This window comes from Apus apus, chromosome Z, assembly GCF_020740795.1.
Source record: "Apus apus isolate bApuApu2 chromosome Z, bApuApu2.pri.cur, whole genome shotgun sequence".
NCBI lineage: Eukaryota > Metazoa > Chordata > Aves > Apodiformes > Apodidae > Apus > Apus apus.
In genome coordinates, this window is record NC_067312.1 from 649,509 (window position 1) to 671,981 (window position 22,473).

The 22,473-nt window shown below is 44.0% G+C and overlaps 1 protein-coding gene across 4 annotated transcripts in view; it reads right to left on the bottom strand.

The window, feature by feature from the left end:
- The window catches only part of WDR7 (WD repeat domain 7), a 107,196-nt gene that overhangs the window by 71,488 nt on the left and 13,235 nt on the right, over positions 1 to 22,473 (bottom strand). Inside the window, exons 5-18 of one of the 4 annotated variants that reach the window (XM_051642443.1) lie at positions 22,045 to 22,219; positions 20,501 to 20,577; positions 19,060 to 19,179; positions 18,735 to 18,880; positions 17,594 to 17,696; positions 16,427 to 16,568; positions 15,708 to 15,956; positions 13,963 to 14,183; positions 12,927 to 13,122; positions 11,344 to 11,558; positions 6,414 to 7,183; positions 5,846 to 5,934; positions 2,161 to 2,250; positions 274 to 392 (exon numbers count right to left, since the gene is read on the bottom strand). In XM_051642443.1, the coding sequence (XP_051498403.1) occupies positions 274 to 392; positions 2,161 to 2,250; positions 5,846 to 5,934; positions 6,414 to 7,183; positions 11,344 to 11,558; positions 12,927 to 13,122; positions 13,963 to 14,183; positions 15,708 to 15,956; positions 16,427 to 16,568; positions 17,594 to 17,696; positions 18,735 to 18,880; positions 19,060 to 19,179; positions 20,501 to 20,577; positions 22,045 to 22,219 (2,712 nt within the window). Of the gene's footprint in view, positions 1 to 273; positions 393 to 2,160; positions 2,251 to 5,845; positions 5,935 to 6,413; positions 7,184 to 11,343; positions 11,559 to 12,926; positions 13,123 to 13,962; positions 14,184 to 15,707; positions 15,960 to 16,426; positions 16,569 to 17,593; positions 17,697 to 18,734; positions 18,881 to 19,059; positions 19,180 to 20,500; positions 20,578 to 22,044; positions 22,220 to 22,473 lie in introns of all 4 variants that reach the window. The other 3 variants (XM_051642442.1, XM_051642445.1, XM_051642444.1) reach the window with 3 other exon arrangements.

Here is a 22,473-nt window from a genome sequence, read left to right on the forward strand (position 1 = left end):
TAGAATTATGAGACTTTTTAATCCAATAATTTCTTTTCAAAATACATACAGCAACCAGAAGGTAAATAAAATATATGATCTAGACATGATCCCTTTTTCAACATTTTGACAGGTTAACTGGAAAATTAACCTACTGGATCTGAAACACAAACTGCAGGAACTTGTGTCAGAAAAGAATAATAATTTTTTTGTGTGTATTAAGGGAAACTTGATCAGTAAAAGAGAAGATCAACCCCCCAGAACCCAGAAGCCCAGGATGCCCACGGGAATCACCTCCAAGCATCGGTCCTGCCACCTGCGCGCCAGCATCTCCAGCAGAGGAGGTCTGAACTTGTCCAGCCCCAGCAGGTCAGGGAGCATCACACAGTGCATGGCAGCCAGCTGGCTCCACCCTGGCAAAACACAGCACAAGGGGATGAGAAACACCAACCCTGCAGCAGTTTCAAGTTAAAAACAACATCAGGTACATTGACATTGGCCACTGGACTGGTGCACACCAGGTCTTCAGGAGAAGGTGGGAGAAAGAGGGAGAGGAATAAAATAGAACCAATTTTGCAGCAGGAAACCAGAATTGGTTCTTCTGCTGTGGGAACCTGGGGCTAACCTCTGTCTTTACTGATGCCAGCTGCCCTCTGGGCAGTGCTTGTGCTTTCTGTAGCAGGCAGGAATCACCTTGTCCAGGCAGAAATCCTGCCTCCTGACCCAGCTGGGCACAGCTCTTACACACATGCAAAGCAGACATCAGTAGAAGACTGCCTCAAATCAGCTCCCACTGTACACAAAAATCCCTCTTCCTCCTCATCTCCTCTCAAGAAGACTCCAGTATCTAGTTGCTTGCCTGGATTTTAAACTTTCAGCCTTAAGAATGCACTCAACAGACACACTAGACACAAAGAGAGTCCCTACAAGTATTATGGCTGATTCTGTGCAAAGTCATCAGCCATGGTTCTGACTTCAACATTTAGATGCCCTGCTCCAACATTAATTAGCATTAATGTCCTACACGCAAGTAGGATAGAATTCCATAGAATTTCTGTCCCATTTAAATGGTACCAACCTGTCTAAGCAGATTTGTGTGTCATCTACACCTTATTCCAGGGCACTTACTTCATCTCATGCTACAGGCCTGCAACGGGGTGTAGTTAAAACCAGTCCAGATGAGCATATCAAGCTCCAACAACAAAGATTGTAAAATGCTTGTCAAGCATCCTATGAAAAGAATTTTTCTAACCTTATGCTCTACATTGAATTGAGAAACTGGAGAAATACTTCAGGTGGGCACACAGAGCTGTATTTTTAAGTTGTCAGCAATACTGAGCATAACAATCTAAACATAATGAAGCTCTTCATGATGCTACAAGAAATCATTACGTCAATTTTCCTTGAAGACAACTGGATTAAAAAAGAGGAGTTTCCAGTTTAAGAGAGCCCTGTTTCTACTACTTGAGATGCACAAAGGCAGGAATTTATAGCTTACTAATAAGGGCATCAAAATTCTGATTTGAAGCCACTTGCTGACAGGTGTCATATAAGAGGTGTTTGGTTGGTTGTTTTTTGTGCCAATTTTTATTCATAAGGTGCACAAAGGTTTATTAGAAAAAAAATCATCCCCAACACAAACCCCAAGTAGCTTAAATAAACACTTCCTGAGCACCAAACAAACATTTCAATAACATGAAATGGAGTTTGTCTGTTTCATTTTTAAAGGAGCATTAAGTTTTTAGTCTTTCAGCGTGTATTTTGGTGCTCATCCACCAGGGAAGCAGCAGGACCATCCCATGCCCATCCAGCAGCTCTTCCCCAGGCAGCAGCCAGGGCTGCCTGGACACTCGTCCCCACAGCCAGGAGACAGGACACAGCACCTGGGGCTCCTCTCCTTCAGGTACTGCCCATAGGTACTTTCAAAAGACAACAGCAATGCAAAATAAGTCCCCAAATCCATTTCTGATGGATTGAGATCTGAGTGTACAGACAGTCCCAGATGCACCACCTGCATCTGCTCCCCCTCCCAACACTCATGGCAAAGCAGACAACCCCACCCCTTGCCTTTCTTTTTTGCAAAGAAAATTCCTACATAAATCAAATTAAACTCATGTCATAATGATAAGGGACATCTGTGAAAGTAAAAGACAAATAGATAGAAAAGTGAGGAAAGAATACCTTCATTGACTAAGAAACAGGTATGTAAAGTGGGAGCAGTGTCAGAGCCAGAGTGACCAGCTTCAGTGCTAGAAGAAACAGCAGGAGCAACTTGCAGAGGAAAGAAGAAAGAGAGAGGAAAAAAAAAAAAGAGGAAAGTGAGGATAGCAGCTTCTGAAAAACAGATTAGTATCACTAGAGAATGAAAAACAAAACTGGAGGAAACTGTGATAATATTAAACTTAAAAAAAGGTCTAGGTTTTACAAGAAGTGCAATGCCAGTGAGAGGAAGACATGCAACTACAGAGAAACAGACACACCAACAGGGACCTGCAGCTTTTGGAAGGACAGAAGTCACATGAACAGAGCAATTACAAATGTGTCTCTCAATAGCTGGGTCTGGTTTGACAGCACAGTTGACTATCAGTTTTCAACACAGGAGTTTCACTGCTTCTTGTGCTTTTCCCATAGTTGTAGTTGGAATTGACACTTCTCATCTAAACCTCTAGAAATGATCCCTTCAAACCCCGGGTGGCCCCATTTGTCCCCCTGAAACATCCCAGAATGTGTTGCTGATGATGGGTTTTAATACAGGGTCACTTTAGACATGTCCCCACCCAAAGAATATTGGAGCCTATGCCTGGGAAAGGACCAGACTCCAAAGCAGAAGCACACAGAGCAGGCAGGCAGGACTCCAGGCCAGCAGACACAGAGGAGCACAGCTCAAGCAGGTTCCTCAAAGCAGCGTCCGTGACATTTAGTCGGGAAACGGCACCATTTCTTGCTGCAAAGGGCATTTAAAAGCAGCTCTAAACATTGTCCTTCCACTAACGCTTCACAACTTCATATTATCACATGAAAAGCTGTGCAGACCTTCTGGCATACACATGCCACAACCCAAGGTCAACGTGGAGATTTAGGGGTCACTATCTGACACTTCCTTCCTATAGAGAAATTACCATATGTCATGCACAAGCATCTTCAAATTAATCCCCCCCTTTTATTCCGTTGCAGAACAACAATGGGTTCAAGCTCCTTAACTGATTAAGCATTGTCTTCTGAATGGTCTGTTTGCTTTTCATGCAGTGAACTTCTTTTGTCACGGAGGGACATCTGCATCTGCACTACTCTGTGCACACTCCGCACACGGACGCAGCAGGACGGCACGTGTGCAGGGGCAGCGCCACCAGCACCCGCCCCAGGGGCAGCCAAGCCTGGTTTCAGAGGGGGTATAAAAATCCCTTTATCTTATGAAAGAGATAGCTTGTGAAAACACAACCCCAGCCCATATTAAAAGTTAAGTCTTACTCTGCAGTTTCTTTTTTGCACTGTTGGCTGCCTCCCAAGGGCGGGCACTGCAGGTCACCGTGTGGAGGCAGCTGGCCCTGGGGGGCACAGAGCTGTGGGCATCTCAGGGCAGACACCATCCAACTCATGGACACCCAGCACCTCGTGGCAGGCACTCATTGTACCTCTACTTGCTTTTGAAGAGCTAGAGCACCAGTTCTTAAAACTTCAGCACTAGAATTATCTGAGGAGCAAGAGGTGTCCAACGGGACGTAAAGGTGAGACGCTGAGGAAAAGTGTGCCCCAAAAGTGCCCTGAGAAGCCAGCCTGTGCCCCCAGAGCGTGCAGGACACAGCACCAGCCACAGAGCAGGATGACAACTTAGGGACAGGAGTGTTAATCTATATATACACTTTTGACAGCACACAGAATTTCGTTTTTATCTGTTGTTTCACATGAAGTTGAAACTATTTCCCCTGGGTAACCAAAGGATGCCTATCACCAAAACCAGCAAAGCTGTTTCAAAGAAAAAGTACATAACTGTCATTTGGGAAAGAAAAACCATAGTGGAACAATATCTTTAAAGACAAAACACATTTAAGTTTTTTTCCTCACACTGAGTTTGCTATAGAGACACCAATGCTCAGAAATCCTGAGCTTTCAAGCAATTACCATTCAAAGAGAAAAAGTAAATGGCTGAAAAAAACCAAAAACCAACAAAATTCCCCCACACGTTGAGACAAGAGCCCTGATTTTTTTTAATTTCTGCTTGTTGTTTCTGACTGCTACTTCTCTATTTATGCAGCACCCGTGATGATAAATAAAGCCTGACACATCCCACTCCTGAAACTGACTTGCCCTTTCCAACCAAAGATCACAGTTCATTAACATTTATAGTTAGGAAGAGAATAAAAACACACAGATGTTGCTGATGTGCAAGTTTCCTCCTCAGATATAAACATCTCCCTTTGTTGCATAAGTGAAACAAATCACACAGTTTGTGTAAGTTACCTGTTGTGTTCATTGGCTCTGTAATACAAGAGTAGTTCCACACTTCAAAGAGATATTTAAAGATGTACATATATACCTTCACTGAGCATCTTTAAAGATTGCACATTGTGGTAAATACAGCAATGACAAAGTATTAGTATTCTGCAAAATGCAATCAGTCATTTGACATATGCAAGTTCCTCCATGTTCATATAGCTTGAAAAGGCAAGTTCAGTTAACAGTTAAAAACAAAAGGTACTTTCAGTTTTCAGAGGAAATTTTAAATAAGTCTTGAAGGAAGTCTGCTTTAGAGATTAGTTAAATAAAATTAAAATCAAAACATGTTCTGGAAAAGAAGGAAAACCTTTCCTCTTCTGCCCTAGGGCATATACAGGAGAGATGTTTACAGCTGGGCTCCCATATACCCCAATCCCATGGAACTGCGAGAAGAGCAGGGATGTGAACACCTTTCCTCTTTGTTTCTCAAGCAGCAGAACCAGGCTGCCCAAGGTTACACACACACACATTGTCCCCAAGCTCTCTCCACCCTTCAGGTGGTCCCGGGGGCTGTGGTTCCCCGTTATCCCTGCTCCAGGCAGTGCTGCCTTCCTACACCTGCTGCCACCCCCAGAGCTGCCCCCCGCTCAGCTCCCTGCCCCTTCCTTCTGAGCTCAGCTCAGCACTACCTCCCCATGCTGGGTGCACTGACTGGCTTCCTGGCACCAAGAGGGGCAGCTCACTTGTCCACCAAGCAGCAGCTCCAATGTAGAGAGCAGGTGGGCAGGCACCCACTCCTCCACCTGCCCAGCCTGGCAGGGCTCTGTGTGCTCCTGCTGCCCAGAGGGAGCTCTGGTTCCTGCTCCACCCTCCTCCAGTAGCCAAGTCATGCCTAGTCCTGTTCTCCACCTTGCACTTAACTGTGACACCTGTGAAAGGCCAGATACAATGCAGACAACTCAAGAACCCCTCAGGATCAGTCCCTGCCACCTTTTGTAACCACAAGCAATGAAATCAGCGGCAGTGTTACAGTAATATTTCTCCCTCCTTCATAAAATGGAGAGGAAATGTGTCCATACTACCTCGATGTCTCTATGCTGTAGGTTATAACCTACACAAACATTTTCATGTTAGTCTGTAGAGCCCTGAGGTACAAGACCTTAAACCTCTTACCATCACCTCAACACCAGACTGTTTGGGAGCACTTGAAATATGTAAAACCTCATTGTCAGGGAATGACTTCATGACAGTTTCAGCATCTTATAGTGATTATCAATAAGGTCTCAGTCATTACAATTTTCACCTAGAATATTACACTATTTCCTCCCCAGTAGAAGACAGCAATATTTTTATCACTTCACAGTAAGGTGATAACTTCAGTGACAAGAGCTGAAGTGACATATCAAATTGTCCCAAAGTAAGTGGTTTTTACCTTGCTTAATTTGTCCTTGGACTGCATGACTTGAAACTGAAGGGGATGCCTTCGCTTTTGACATCTCAGGAGTGCCTGGCCTAGGTGGCCTAAACACAAACCATTCATGGAGGGGGAGGAGGAGGAGGACAGGGGAAAAAAGAGAAAGAAAAAGACATTATTTGCTAAAGATACTGTGACTACATAAACTTTGAAAAGCAACTTTATGAATTTTTTTTCTGTCAAACTGAGTGTTTTGTAACTCATTTACAGCTCCCAGGTAGCTTATTTGTTGGTGATAAGTTCATCTGCAAGTTTTCGTTTATTTAGAATTTGATGTACTCATTATAAAAAAACAATTTTAAACCAAAAAGTGCTAGAAAGAAGGACAAAAATGGCCTCCCAGACCTACTAGCACATATGTTAATAAAAACATGGATTCGAGAGAGCAGAAACACACCGAGTTCCACCTGGCACCAAAAGCTATTGATGCATCAAACCCCACGGTACAATTCAACAAAACGAAGTGCTGTATGAAATAGAGACTCTGAAAGAAAGTCACACAAGCTCCAGTGGGTACGTGCCCTACCTGGTGGGACCTTTCTTCATGTGGTCTCCAATGAAGGTCGCGTTGGTCATGCTCATCAGCGTGTTGGCCAGTGAGATGACTGACAGGAGGTGCTGGGTGGTGACAGCCCGTGACACACCGTATGTCCCCTTTCCCAGGCCTTCTGTCAGGGACATTTTCCTTCCCAGCTCCTCACTGCCATACGAGGGTTTGCCTACAGGCTGATTATAGCCAGGAAGCATCAGAGACATGTGGCCTCCTCTGGACAGGAGGCCAAAGGACACGGAGCAGTGTGGCTTGAGCATCCCCAGGCGATCAAGGCAAAGCTCATCTAGAACAGAATTCAGGCCCCAGGCATGGAGACAGGACATGAAAAGCTTTGCTGTGTCCATGGTTAGATTATATTCTAATAAAGTTAATGGTTTGGATTTGCTAGAGCGATACTCTGGGTCACCATCTTCTCTTCTCTGCCTTATCGATTCTTCATCCTCGTCTTCATCATCCAGAAGATGCTCTTTTATGTTCTCTTTGATTGTTTCCTTCACCTGCTGGAAGAGCACAGCTGCTCGTTTCCCAGTCAAGAAGGAGCCTCCCTTGTCAGCCCCACCAGAGGCTTTCTGCAAATTCTCAGGAGAAATGAGAGCAGTGTTGGGTCTGGAGGCCTCCTCAGTCAGCAGCTGGATAATCAGGGCTTCCACGTCAAAGAAGAGCACGTGTATGTCTGGGTCTGTTAAGTTAGTCTTTATAGCTTGAACCATCAGGGAGTTGTGGGAATATTTTGGTAGATTCCCCTGAAAAAAAATTAAAATTTGACATTTTAATTGGATTACTTTCTTAACACTCTTGACAAAATTAATTCACAACTTAAGGAAGCTGTGGGTGATCAAAGTTTGAAAACTTGTATGGATATAAAGCATATTAGGCCAAACATTTTGAAAATATCAGTGACCAATTTTACAGCACTTTCCACAATGTCAGGAACATCAGACTTGGGATCAAGTGCTACACCTCTAAAAGACAGAAATGTCACTTTATCAGATAACTAGAGCTCTCCAGATGAGACAGAGATTCACATTTTTTTCATATGTATTCTAAAAGATAATGGTTCTATTCCAAGGAACAAGAACACTTCAGTATTTTCTTATTTAATACACATTAGTATCCAAAAGTGAAATATTTAAAGTGTAGCATCAATTTATGCCATTGGAAAATAAGCTACTAATAAATCCACTCAGATATGCATTTAGTGTGTCACTTATTGTTCACTCCATAACTTAAATCCATCTTCTTCCTCCTTCCCTTCCTCTCAAGGGAAAAAAAAAAATAATAAAAGCTGATTAAAGTCAGAAATAACTGAAGTTTTTAATTATTGTAATAATTTTACCAACACACAACTATGCTCAAATCCTTAGTTTCCTCAAACCAGTGAAAAAGAGAAACAGACAGAAAATTTAACAGAAATAAGTCTGTCTGAATGTAAATAAAATATAATTTATCCTCTTGTACAATTTAATTAACAGCCTAAGACACAAGGCTGAATATGCACGTTGGATGCACAGCAAAACCATTGCCCTACATGGCTTGAAGAAGGGCTGCACAAGACTTGGTATTTTTTCCACAACTGAGAGAAGGCTGAATGGTTTGACCAGAAAACATCAACCTTTACTGAAAGCAGAATTAACCCTAAAGGTCTCAGCCTGTCCCTGATGAAAGCACTACAGTCAAGGCTCCTACACCTTTTCTCACCTGTGACCCAACAGTCTTAACATCAACAGAAACTTTCAGTTTGGTGGGCTCTCCACTTGCCATCCTTTGGGTTCTTTTGGGAACCACTAAAGCCCATTTGACAGCAGGAAAGGAATTTAGAAATTCACCAGGTTTGCAGTTTTTCTGCACGCACTGTATGTTTATTTTGACAACTAGGTATGTATATATACACACAGACACTACCAATACAGGCAGACTAGACCAACAACTAACAGACTATGTATCATGCAGAAGTGTCTATATTCTGGTGTAGATGTACACTAAGTTGGATTAGTTTGCCCCTTTTCTGTGTGCATCCTGAGATACTACTTCCTTTGCTCAGTGCCTGGAGCTCCGTGCACATCTCGCGCAGCCTCCGGTTCCCTGGGTCGTGGGGTGGCCACCACTGAAAGCCTGCTGAGCTGAAAGCTGCATTAGTTCTAGCAACACCCATTATCTTGAATTTTTCAACCCTTCTCATTCTACTTCTGAACACTAATAAATGTGTTTATCGCTATGAATCACAGGAAAAAAAAAAATCTAGATTCTCTTTGACATTTTTAATGGGAAAACTGGACACGCGTATGTGTCGCTTATTTTCTCTCAAGGACTTTTTCCAGGACAGTGAGCATTTCTAGCCCCACAATACTTGACTGCTTGAGGCTTGGTACAGATTTCACAGTGTAGCCTCTCCCCTTGACCATTCCACAGCAAGAGGCCCAGAGGCAACAACACAGGAAAAAAACACTCCTTTAATCCTACCTAAAAAAACCCACATGTATTTATGTAAAACAAAGTGTGTCCCTCTAAAGCAACCCTCCATGTTAGTCCTATTTGATATAGGACCAACCACATTTTGATTTTTCTACCACCCTGATTTTTATTTAATTTGCAAACTCTGAACTTCAGGCTGCTAGCATTTTGCTTGCTTAGAATGAACTCCCACATACATTTTACTGGATAGTGCTGAAATGAAGAAGGTGAAGAACAACTATTGGTTTGCTTCCTGCACTCACTAGTCCTTCTTCACTTTCAGAGTGATTCTCAAACACACATCAGTAGTTTACATTATTCCAGTGCACCCACTTTGTAACAAACCAACCAGGAACCCAAACCACACACACACACACAGAGGGTGATATTAAAAACCTATCCAAAGATTCCAACAACAGAATAAAGACCTGGCAAAATCTTCAATACTATCTGCTATTCCACCAGCATCACAGAATTCTTAATTTCTGTCATTCTTCAAATTAAAATTAATTTCACTTATGTAACAAAGTTAAAGCACTACCAGAAGGAAAATTCACACTTGGAGACAGGGATAATGAAAGAAAATAAACAGAGAGCACCTTCCTGGCTCCCTGTTCTTCCATCTCTCTGAGGAGCTGCAGCATGGACTAGCTTACCATGACAGACCAACAGCCAGGGCATAGCACACCCAGGGCTCCACAAACAGCCCAGCCCTGCTCCTTTTCCACTGGTCAGTTCTGAGAGTGAATAAACTGTGTTCAGGAAATAAAATGGCCATGAGGAGCAAATAATGGATAACTGAAACCAGAATAGAAATAACTGTCAATAAATAACAGCTGCAAATTATGTTTTGCAATGCACTGATTTATTCACATATTCCTGATTTATTAGAAACATCTGGTTATTTTCCCAGAATGTAACGTAAGGAACTTTCTATGAAATGGTCTCTGGTAACGGGCACAACAGTCAATTTCCAAGCAACAATAAAACCAAAATATTTTAGCTATGAATCATCCTTGACCTCTGGAATAGGACACGTTTTGCTGTGCTGTGCATCACGCCTTTCTAGGTAGGAATGCTTTCATTCCATGCGAGGAACCTGAGCAGAGAACACATCCACGTGCACAGCACCCACAGGTGCACCATTCCCAGCCGGGAAGGGGAGCAGCAGCATTCCATCTCAGGACACATGGATCTGTGGGAAGGCGATGGTGGTGTGTGCAGGAATGCTCTCTCTGCCAGCGACACTTCTTTCCCAACCAGAAAGCAGCAGCAGAAGGCAAAACAAACCCCCCCCCGAGCTGCAAGGCCGGGCATCGGGCGCTGGGAGCAGGGCTCTGCTGCTCCCTCCTGGCCACAGCCCAGACTGCCTGAGCAAGGAAAACCAAAAGACAAACTCAGGGAACGTTTGGAATGGCATCCCTAGACTAAAGATGTGCTTTTATTAGGAGGAAAGCTGTGACGTGAGCAGGTGTCAGCAGGCCAGGGCATGGCTGTGTGTGGCGAGCTCCTAATCCAACCCTGCTCAGAGCAGCATCCATGAGAGCAGCTGCTCCACGCAAGGAAAGCTCCTCCAGTATGTGGCTCTACGGATATTTTTCCCCAGTTTCCTCAGGATTATTTTGCACTTCCTCCTGTAAATCGTTAACAGAAGGATAAACACTGAAAAGCCAGGGGTCATACTCTTTCAGTGACCAAGTTCATAAAACCCTCACAAGGTCAGGACTTCCCTTGTCCCTGTAGCTGGCCAAAACACAAATGTGTGACGGGAAGCCCCAAAGGAAGCTCTCCTTGCAACTCTCCTCTGACAGCCTGCCCTGACATGCCTTTGAATCCACCAGCTAAGCCACCAGCCAAAACAAAACCGATACCCAAAATTCCCTGCTTGCTTTTTCCTTCCAGCTCTGCACGGGGACGCGGTTCGCTGCCCGCTCGTGCCCGAAACGGCCAGTCCAACCCCAGCAGGCTGAGTCATCAGGAGGCACAGTCAAATTAACAGGATATTCAGAACTAACTCTTGTACCATTCTATCCTCCACACTGAGGTTCCTTAAAATTGTTACTGAACCTGGAGAAAATAGGCAGTGAGCACAGCACGGAGCTAGGGACAGTGAGGAGGAAGTTGAACGGCATCAGACTCCAGCAAAGAAAACCAGTGCAGCTGGAAGTGCCAAAGAGAAAAAACATGAGTTAATGGTGTTTTTAGAGGGTAACTCTTGATAGCACCATCTGCACTGCAGACTGCACCATGAGAGAAGAAGGCTGACACTTTTTGTTCAAGGCAAGTGAACTCCTGGGATGATCCCAGGCCTGGTACAGCTGGGTCAGGTCTTTCTGTCCAAGTTCCTGACAGCTTTGGATCAGAACTTTTAGTGACAATTCAAAGACTTCCCAATGTGATTCAGTTCCTGAAGGAAATAAGCATTCCGAGGAGGGCATTAGAAGCAGCTCACCTTGTCAGAGGCCTCAGAAGCCAGCAGGTTGGTGGCAAGAGTCTGCAGCTTCTGATGGGCCACGTTCTTGAGCGCCGCCAGGCTGCGCCGCGTCATGGCCTGCTTCAGGTTGACGGCGGGATGGCTCAGGGCGTCCACAGCAGCAGGCACTGCCTCGTCACAGGCATTCAGGATCTCCACTGCTGTGATCCCCATCACACACCTGTCCAGGGCACCTGCAGGGAGGGTGACAAGCAGGACTGTACACAGAAACAACCCCCGGTGCCCCAAACAGCACAAGAACAACAGGGGGGGAAATAATCCACGCCACAGGATGCCGTGTGTAAACTTCCCGTGGGGTGCAAACTGGAACACAGGAGGTTCCACGTAAACACCAGAAATAACTTCTTTCCTGTGAGAGTGACAGAGCACCAGGACAGGCTGCCCAGAGGCTGTGGAGTCTCCTTCTCTGGAGACTTTCAAGTCCCTGTGTGATGTGCTCTGGGTGATCCTGCTCTGGCAGGGGGGTTGGACTGGATGATCTCTCCAGGTCCCTTCCAACCCCTAAGATTCTGTGATTCCCATTGGGTTAACAGCTGGGTTTTTTTAACTAATATTCCTAAAGGGGTGGAATTTTCCTCAATTTCTGTGAAGGTGAAGTGAGTAAGGAGAATCCACAACAACAAAAACCAAGACAAGTTTAAAATCCCCACCATGTGATCCTGTAATTACCAGAGCGAGGGCTGCAGTTGCTCCCCATTTTCAGTGGAAGGCTATTCCCAATCATTTTGGATTCCCTTCCCACCCAACCACCTGTGTGGATTAAGTTTTCCACAATGGATTTAAGGTCCCTCTTTTTTCCTAAGAGCTGCAATAAAAACATTCTCATCCTAGATTGCACAATAAGCTGAAAACAGCCTTCAGGCATTATTGTGTTTGTGGTTTTTTTTCCTTAGGAAGGTTAAGGAGTTGGATCGTAACCACATACTGTGCATTTTTGTGCATTTTTTCCTCACCTTCTCCCTTACAAATGCCACAAAATTTTCTACAAAGCTGTTTTTGTTGTGTGCCTTGTTGGCCATTCTGTTAAGGCTCGGTTTTAGTTTCTTCTAAACTAAGCACTAGTCCCTTTAAAAAAAAACAAACAACCATCAAACAACCAAAGCAAAAAAACAAAACCACAAACCCACACTTCTTTCACTCTGCAGATAAGGCAACTCCTGCAGATACAAGGTGCTGCATCCTACACCAAGCTTCCAAGAAGTCTGCTGAAGAAGCAGTCACTAACAAACTGAGAGGACACTACCCATGCAGCCAACATTTTAACTGGTCTCTCTTCAGCCAACCAGGAAAACATGTCAGGGGGTGACAGCCACAGCAGGCTAAACTTCTCCAGAACCACAGGAGTTATTCCAAATACTAAAATATGTATTTAACAAAAGCTTACATAACCTACACATCGTGGGAATATGTGGAGTGCTAAATTTCCAAACATAAGCGTGCAAAACAATTTTAACTCTTCTCTCAGGTGAACCTTACACAGAACTATTACCAAATATTCATATATATAATTGTTTAATCAACATGTATGAACTTCACCTTACCAGTATCCATTTGCCAGACGTACACGGACCCGTCTGAACATCCTACCACCAGGTAGTCATCAGAAGGTCTCCACTTTATCACCTGAATAGGGAAGAGGTGCCGGGATGCCAACATGATGCACTTTTTCTCCCTCAGACTCAGAAGACCTACTGAGTGGTCACTGGCCACAGAGCAAACACAGTGCTGGACTCTTGCCTAATAAAAGAATAAAAAGAAATCTCAGTCAAAATGCGGACAGTTTGCATGTAATGAGCTCTTCTTCACTGGACCAAGCATGGGGATTTACCTAATTTATAAACCAAACCCATGCACTCAAGTCTGTGGCTCAAAGGACTGAGGTCCCTAGAAACAGAACTGCACTTGCAGAAATCCTCTTGAATCTAACCTGCTGTGTATTCAAGGCCAGGTTGGATGGGGCTCTGAGCAACCTGGTCTAGTGGGAGGTGTCCCTGTCCATGCAGGGAGGTTGAAACTGGATGTTCTTTAACATCTCTTCCAACCCAAACCAGTCTGTGATTTTATATCATAAAAGCCAAGAAGCGTTAGAACCTGTTACATTGAGGAAAAAAAAAAAAAAGAGAAACTATGATCTTCAAGTAAATCAGTGTTATTTAGTTTTTTAAATTCCACCTACTCATCCAAGCTCCAAAAGACACAATTGCCTTTAAAACCCGTGGGCTACTTGGTGAGGAATGCTTGCCCAGCATTCCCAAACACCAGCGGTGGAAAGGCAGCTTCCACATCATGGGAACCATCTCCCACTCTTAATGTTGTGCATCCCAAAATGCCAAGGATTTCCTCAGCTAGCTAGGTTTAATATTCAGTTTTTTCCACTATTTTTAATCCATTATGACTTCTAAAAGATTAACAGAATAATGAAATTCTTTTTAAGTGCCTGTGCGAGTTATACACTGGCTCAGCACCACATCTGCACCATAGCACATTAGGTTCATGTTCTCCAGAAGGATTTGAGAGGAGCTGCACCATTTCTGGGAAGTGTGGGATAGGTTATCAGAAGCATCATCTGAAACTTACACTACAGTTTTCTGGTGGAACTAGAAGCTGTGTGATCTCTCCACCATGAACACAGAAGATATGTTTCATCTCTCCAGAAAATATATCCCATATGATGACTGAGAAATCCACACCACCTGAGATCAAATACCTCTGATCATAACGAGAAGAGACCTGATGAGGATACAGTAAACATGTGATTTTGTTCCGATGGCCTCGGAGTGTCCGGTGAGGTGGCCAGCCTGAGGATTGGGGAGGGGAAGAGAGAAACAAAGAGAAGGGGGGGGGGGAAAGCAATTGAATAGAACAGTTAACAATCCAGAACACTGTTCCTGGTTAAAAAAACCCAAACAAACAAAAAAAACCAAAAAAACAAACCCACAAAAAATAGACATACTGCAAAATTTTGGACAGAAGTTCTCAAAGAATAAGCCTTGCATTTTTTTAAGATTTTCACACTTTTTATGCTGAACATGGACTGATTTATTCCTTTTGTCTTGCTGTACAATCTCACTTCAACATAATTCAGCCTCTTCAAGCAGCCTGTTCCCCATCCCCTCCCAAAAAAAAAACCCAACTGAAAAAAATTTTGAAAGCCACAAAGATGTGAAAAAACAAATTTCCCTGCCCATCAAAGATTACCTTATCCACAGGTAAAACCAAAATGACCAGTAACAGGAAAACTGCACCATCTTGCCCTGCACTGGCCTGCAGTGCTGTGCTTCTGCTGCTTGTGCTGAACAGGTTGTTAACATCCAGTTTAAATTTAAAAAGGAAAATCATCTTCATGAACACAGAGCAAGAACAGCGAGTCTTGTGTTCCCTGAGATCACATGTACCAGTTAAAACAATAGAATGAGAATGATTCCACTATTGCAAAAGGTGCTTAGGAAAAAACATTCTTTAGGTGGCAAATTTTACCAAATGGAGCCAGGAAATGAAATGCCAGAATCAAGTACCTTCTGCAACACCTGCAGGACTCAGTGCAACTTTTTTCCCCCTAGGTGATTATGTTTTCTAGGAAACACAGCAAACCTTACATAGAATACACACGAGCACTCCTGTAACTTCCTGAGGGTCAGAGTCACCAACACGTTTGTGAAATAATGTATCAGCTTCAGGGCAATCCAAGTGCACATTGATAACGTTTGTATAAAGCTATATAAAGTAAATCACTGTTTGATACAAGGGCAACAGTAGAACCAGCAGCCTCGTATGTAACTGACATGCTCACGCCCAGACTCACAGGAAAATATTTATGCGTCTTTGTCATTCATCAGTGTTTGTAAATAGCAAACCCCAAATATTTGTTCTGCAATTATGATCACCAAACAATCAAAGTAACATTCTCTGGAACCAAAATACACACTAGCAAGGCCACTCAACTCAGCTAAGCAGACCATACACCAGGAGGAAGATGGGTCCCTTTCCCAAGGCTCTCCACAGGTGCCTGGAGAGCCCAGCGGAGATGTCCCCTGCCAGATCTGTGCCACTGCAGCCCAAACCCCCAGGAGCCAAGGCTGCCCTGGCCAAGGACACCAAACTGATCCAAGCTGCCACAGCTACCCTGTTATTTGGGTTTCTCATCACCTAACAGCAGGTCAGCATGGCTAAGGAAAAGGTGACACGATCGCTGACTGCAACAGGACTTCATGCTCACTAGTGGAGCCACTTATCACACTTCAGTGCACCTGGAGAGTGCGAGACAGCCCGGCAGCCCCAGCCTGCTGGCCCCTCAGCTTGCTGCCCCCCAGCCTGCTGCATACCCCTCCTCAGCATGTGCTCCCCCTGCAGCAGCTGGACGATGGCAGTCTGTGTGGCTGGCACGATGACGATGCTGCCGTCCTCCCGGCCGCACACCAGGCGCCCGTGGGCCGGGATGTACACGCTGGCCGTGACCTTCAGTGGATCCCTCAGGTTTGGGATTAAGCTCAGCTGGTCTATAATCCCAGCAGGGCGAGGGGTGAGCTTATCAAAAGCTTCCTGGAGAGATACTGAAGTAGTTGTTTGCAGTCCTGCTGAAAAAGAAAAAAAAACACCACAAAACAAAAAGGAAAGGGTGAGGTGGGAGGAGGACTGAAAAAAGTACCAATACCCCCCATTGCATCACTGAACAAAGCAAAAAGCACATACTGGGATTCATTTACTGACTAGTGGAGCTACAGCAACACGCGGGAACAACAAAAAAACTGAAAATAATGATATGATCTAGGCTACAAGAAGTTCCACAGGCAGGCAGCAATGACCACAGTCAGCCTTTGGAAAAAAGCAGGGAAAACTTAATGCCTGAAAAATACACAGGACAAGTTAAGATTTGTATCACATATGGAAAAATGAAATTACTGTAACTCTTACAAGAAGCTAACAATTAAAAAAAAAATCACTTCATGGATTTGTAGAAAAAGCAGGGGGGCTTTATCCAGCAGAACAACACAAAACAAGAAGTCCATTGAAAGACTTGGCAACAAGACTTAACTAGTTGTACCTTTTGCACTACCATCTTGTTCAAGGGTATCAGGCACACTCCAAATACACAGCCTCCCTGAAGAGTCTCCCTGGATTAACAGTTTATAGGAGAATCCCCTATGCCCATAGAAGAATCGAGTGACTGGAGGACATATTAGCAGCTGTTAAAAAAAAACAGAAGAATTAACAACTTCAGAACTTATGCAAACCCTGTAATAACCTCAAGATTTACCTTCTCCATATAATCCACAGTACCTTTTAAAAGCAGGAACTTTGTGCTTTATCCTTCTTACAGGAGAAAGAATAAATACAGCACATTCAGAAGGAACTGTGCTTAGCTACAAAACAAGCCAGGCTTAGGAGAAAGGAAAAAAGCTTTTTACATGCAGTTGGTTTTGTTCTAAATATATTCATATTTAAAATATATTTGACACATGCGTATTCTAAAATTGTTAACATTCTAACTGCACCCGTGAGCTGAAGATACAGCCCTTGGTAAGGAACATAGTTCACAACAGGAGCAACAAAGCTTTAATGTTGATTGACAACATAAAGAAAAACATCTGATACACTAGTTTCAATGTCCAAATGTGGCAACAGATTAAATTGCTAATATAGAAATAGGATTGCCACAAGAGTCTTGTAATAACAGCATTTGTAAATCAGAGAGTTACTTATACATGGTAGTACAGGTATGAGCACTAGATCCATCACACAGCAGGCTGAGATATATCAGTTTGTAGCAGATACAGTTTATAGTAAAGGAGAAAAAAGTGTAGCCTCAAGAGGACTCTGACCTACAAATTATCTTTGCTTTGCAAGGATTTAAGCTTTCAAATTTGAAGCTGAGATTCTAAAAGCTCTTGCTCATTGAGTGCCTAATCATCATGCACATCACAACTTGACTTCTAATTCTCCAGACACTGATGAATGATAAACTGTTAGTATATGGGAACTGAAGATTCACTTGACCAGAGACTAGCCTCAGCATTTGTTTGAAAAGCAACAAGAACCCAACCCAAGAGCAGGAAAACTGCATCAGTTATCCTCTTGTCTGCTTTCTCTAGGGGAGGGAGAAATCCTAAAGCTCTGCTTTGAACGACAAGAACTGGTCATGATGTATGCATGCTTCAGCCCTCTAGCAGAGAAACACAGTCCATAAAAGAACCCCACAGAACTGTGTTACCTGTTTATCTGCTCTGTCCAACACACTGTACAATAAAGGAGGTATCAGGTTTTCCACTGCTTTCCCCACGTCCCTGCGAAATGAGTCACTAGCTGGCAGGCAGCTGGGTATAAGGACAAAGAGAGAAGAATGAAGTTCACTAGAGAGTGATTACTACATCATTAGGTAACTAAATAATACTAGGCAAAACCAGCCCCCCAGCCCTGAAACATTTCAATTTTCAGTTGTTAATACAGTGTACAGCAGGTCATTAACGTTAATGGACAGGGTGTGCTTTGTCCATTAACAACTGCTCCAGACGTGTCCAGCTCAGGTCTCACACACTCAGGGCTGAAGGAAAAAGAATGAGGGAAGCCTGGTTTTAGGTCTGCTTTGGACTTCAGCACATTTGGCCTCCGAGTCAGGACCAAAGCACACCAAACCCAATAACTCCTCTGACAGATCTCCAGGCAGATCCGCTCGCATCCTTGTGCTGTGATCACACCAGATGAGGAGACAGAAGTTCTCACCTGACTCGTGAGAGAATATTCAAGCATGTGCAAGATAAAACTGTATCTCTATACAGAACAAAGAGACGTTTACATATCTTGCAGATGTCTGGAGAAAAGGTTTTCTTCTGTCATTCTACATTTATTTAACATCTTTGATACTTAATTTTATATGTCATTTAGGTGCACAAACTCAGATGCTGGTGTTGGTCCCTTAGTGGGTTGAAAGAGCACTCTGCTACAATGATATGATCATTTATGTTCTGCTTCATAAAGCAACATCCTATTTCTTCCTTAATTTGGACCTGATAAATGAAATGTTTAAATTGTATTTTATTTTAATTTATTACACTAGTTTAATAGCAAAATGTACCTCTTCCCATTTCACAGCTCCAGTAGGAAGTGAGAAAGAGTTCGTGTCATATCAGAAAATAGTGAACCAACCTTGGCTGAGGCAATCTAAATGACTGAGCATTGCTTCAACATGATGCTTCTAGGGGATCCACACTTCAAAGTAAACTAATGAACTACTAGTTTCCGAAACATATGATTTTGTAACAAAATAAAGGCCAAAGATAACTCAGTATTTCTCCAAAGCCGCTCACGGTTTTATCTCATAAAATAAATAAATGGAGTATTTAATTGTTGACTACCTGGCTGGTAATTTGTAAATGAAACTTTGTCCATCTTCTGTCCACACAATCACTTTATCAGCTGACACAAAGTTGCCACCAGTCCAGGTCTGATCATTTTCACTCGGGACTGAACACAACAGGGAATAATCTCCAGCATCAAACACCTGAAAAGCCACAGAAAAGTGTGCCATAATTAACCAACTGCAGATTAAAATGCCCAGACAGCAGATAAATTCAGTTTCACTACAGCCACATGAAAAGGGTGGGGAGCATCTTGAGGCAAATGGGTTAGAGGCAATTCCATGGAGAAAAGCAGCAGGAGCTGCTCCCCAGCTCTCCTTACCCGCCAGTACTTGGAGCACACCACCAGCAGCGACTGCTGGGTGAAGGCACAGAAGGAGATGCTCTGGCAGTTCTGACAGTAAATGGGCTTGGACTCCTCCTCAAACACTGGAGCTGTATCCTAGCAAGCAAACAGACAAAACCATTTACCGTGCTTCATTTCAATCTAGAAACCTGAAATTAAAGAGAGGCATTATCTTCTGTAAGAGCAACATCTTCATAGAAGGCATTCCTTGACAGTTGTAAGCGTAGCCAAGTCATGAGCTTGTCAATGTTCCTGTAAATTGTAACTGACAGAAACACTTCTGCTTTATTTTGAAACTCCTACAGATAAATCATATCTTGAACACCAACCCTCAGAGTCCAGCCTGCAGACTCTGAGACAAGTGCCAGACGTGCAGAAAAGCAGAACTGGAGCAGTGATGGGTGAGTGGCCTGCAGAGCCAGCCAAACGCCAGGCCCAGGAGGTTATCCCTCCTGGAGAGCACAGGCACAGCCAGCACACCACAGAGCTGAGCTGCTGACCACCCCAGCCCCTTCCCCTCCTCTTGCTGACAACCAGGGCCACCTCTCCAAGTTTTCAGCTGCAGACTGACCCTTGGCCAGAGGTGAAGCTTCCGTCTTTGCTGAGCATGGTCTCTACCACTGTCAAAGAGCACAGGACCATAACCACTTGGCTGAACACCCCCTCAGTCTGAGCCTCAGCCTGGTGTATCACATCTGATTTATCTGGACCCACTGCAAAGCCAAACTCTCTCTTCTGTTGTATTGAGGGTGGTCACTGCTAACCTGTCCAGATCCAGAAGACACACAAAATAGCTCCCAAGGTAACCCCCTCTGACTGTCCATCCTCACTCTGCTGTGGGACAGCCTAAAGGAAGGAGGGACAGCCATGCCACCCACCAGCTGAAAAGTTTGGTTTGCAGTTATAAAACCTGTTGTTTCAGGCAGGAGGCTGCAGGTACCTCCTGTGGGGACCAACAGGAGACTGACTGAAAAACCAGTCTGCAATGCAGATTCTCACCCATTTCGCAGAGCTCTTCCCTTTCATAAAAAGCACCCTTATTTATTGAGACAGGGCAGAGAAAATTAGGATAGTCAGGGAATTAAGGCAGAAGCAGACATCAGGTGCCCTCGATCTCAACTCCTTACTCTGTTCCAGATGCCAAGACAACCAAATGGTACAAAATAAAAAAAAAATTAAAAAGAAATAGTAGAAATTGGAGATTATCCTGTGCTTAATTTTGAAGCTCCCTGAATCAAACATGAGAAAGGTTAGGAGCTCTGGTGGTAAGAATCAGTACAACAAAATTAAGGGAGCTGATTTTTAAATGACAAATCCCTAGCATCATTAGGAAGCTGGAAGAACAGGAAACAGCAGTAACAGAAGCTCTCCCTTCATCACACCAGGAAACATCACTAATTGAGCAGCCTTTGTTTACCTGCATGCGACTGACTTCAGAGGTTATTATCCACACCTTCAGGATGCCAGTCACCGACACTGCTACAACTGTATCCTCTGGGGAGAAACAAACAGCAGACTAATAAGGACAAGGACGTCTTCATTTTGTTGCACACTTGTGCATATCTGAGTACAAAAACATACTGAGAGTACCTCAGCATTGAAGTTTATCAAAACATTCCTGGAGTGTTTGCTGCAAAATCAAGCGTTTCTTTGGAAAGTGGAGTTCCAGAAGCACACATCCACAAACACCAGTTCCAGGGGGTTGTGTTTACACACTTATTCCCCTCTCTGTTAATTAATACTAGGTCTCAAATTAAACAGGGGAAGGGAAGCCACAGTTGTTTCTAGTGTTGCTGCTGGACCTTATGGGCTGTCCTGTCCCTCTGAGATGCAACTTGGATGTTGTGGGGACAGCACCTGAGCTTCCCCACTCCAGGACTTCAGGAGGACTCAGTTTACAACTCCCATCAGCCTTCACCCAAGAGAAAAGCTTCTCTTTTTGTCAGGATCTTCTTCCTTAGTGTTCCCCAGGCTTCTGAGGACTTAGTCTCCACAACAAGAAAACCTGAAAGAGACCCCTGTACCCCCAGCTGCCAGAACAGAAAGCCTGCTGAGCTAACAACCCAGCAGAGGACAGACAGACACGTGGACAGGTATTGCTGCAGCCACAGCCCCTAATCCCCACCAAACACCAGCCTGCCCACAGACCTCTCCCCTCAACAGACTGTCAGTTCTCCCACCAGTTCTTTGCTCTGCAGTCATCAGGTTTTTAATCCCATTGTGTACTTGAAACAATGCATTCCTGAAACACTTTTCCTGCAATAATAGCTTTGAAAATGTTGTGATGGGGCTTTTTATGCTGCTGCTAATCACAAGGAACTCTCATGGTACATATGTGTTTTGTCACAAGTGACAACATAGAGCTTGCCAGATGGTCCCCATGCACACCACACACCACGTTGGGAAGGCAGGTGACAGCCCTAGCATTTAGAGTGCCTGCAACCCTTCCCCCAGTGCCTGTCTCTGCTGTCAGAGTGCTCTCCAGAACTCTTTCTCAAACAGAAAACAAGTTATCACCCTAGTGGGATGTGCTTCTATTCAAAATAAAAATCACCCTTGCTGTAGGAAGGCTCCTTGTCCTTCAGGTTTCAGCACGTGCCCACACTGAATAGGATGGGAGGGAATGTATTTACTAGGTCAGCCTGGAACCTGCCAAACACTCACACACACAGTAATCTGGGGAGACTGAGCTTCTGTTCACAGGAAAGTAGCTAAATTGTGGCCAGAGCCAGAAGCCCCATTTGATGAAACAGCAACAGAAATACTGCATAGATACTAAACAAAGCTTTTTTTTCAGGGACTACATACAACTGTGCACACCTTGCTTTTCAGAAAGCTTGCTGGGTGTTGCCAGAGAATACCAGGAACATTCTAGTTCCTCCCCAGGTTCTTGGAAAAGTTGAAAGCAGTGTTTCTCTTATCAGGAGGCAAAGCCATAACAAAAGCAAGACAAATCATTACCTTGGGTTCTGTTGGATCGGATGATAGCCATGGAGCTGATCCAGTCAGGAGATATCTTTGACAATAAAGAATAAAGAACCTCAAGGCTGGTAGCATCCACAACAAGAATTTCTGGATAATGTCCATGGCATAATAGTCTCCCTTCGTGCTGAGTCCCAACTGTAAACTGATAGAACTAAATGGATGTAGAAAAAATACATTAGTTATACTCCATGTGAGACATTGATGACTTCATTCTTAATCAAAACTGTGATTGCATAAATCTGTTTTTATATCTATATGTTTACAAATTACTACTGAGCAGTGCTGAGGGGAGCTTATTTGTGGAGGCCCCTTATCTTCCCAGCACAATCCTTGCTCTGCACACCCAGCTGGCAGAAGCCTGCCTCAGCATTCCCTGCCAAGCTCATCCTCACACCCCCACCTCCC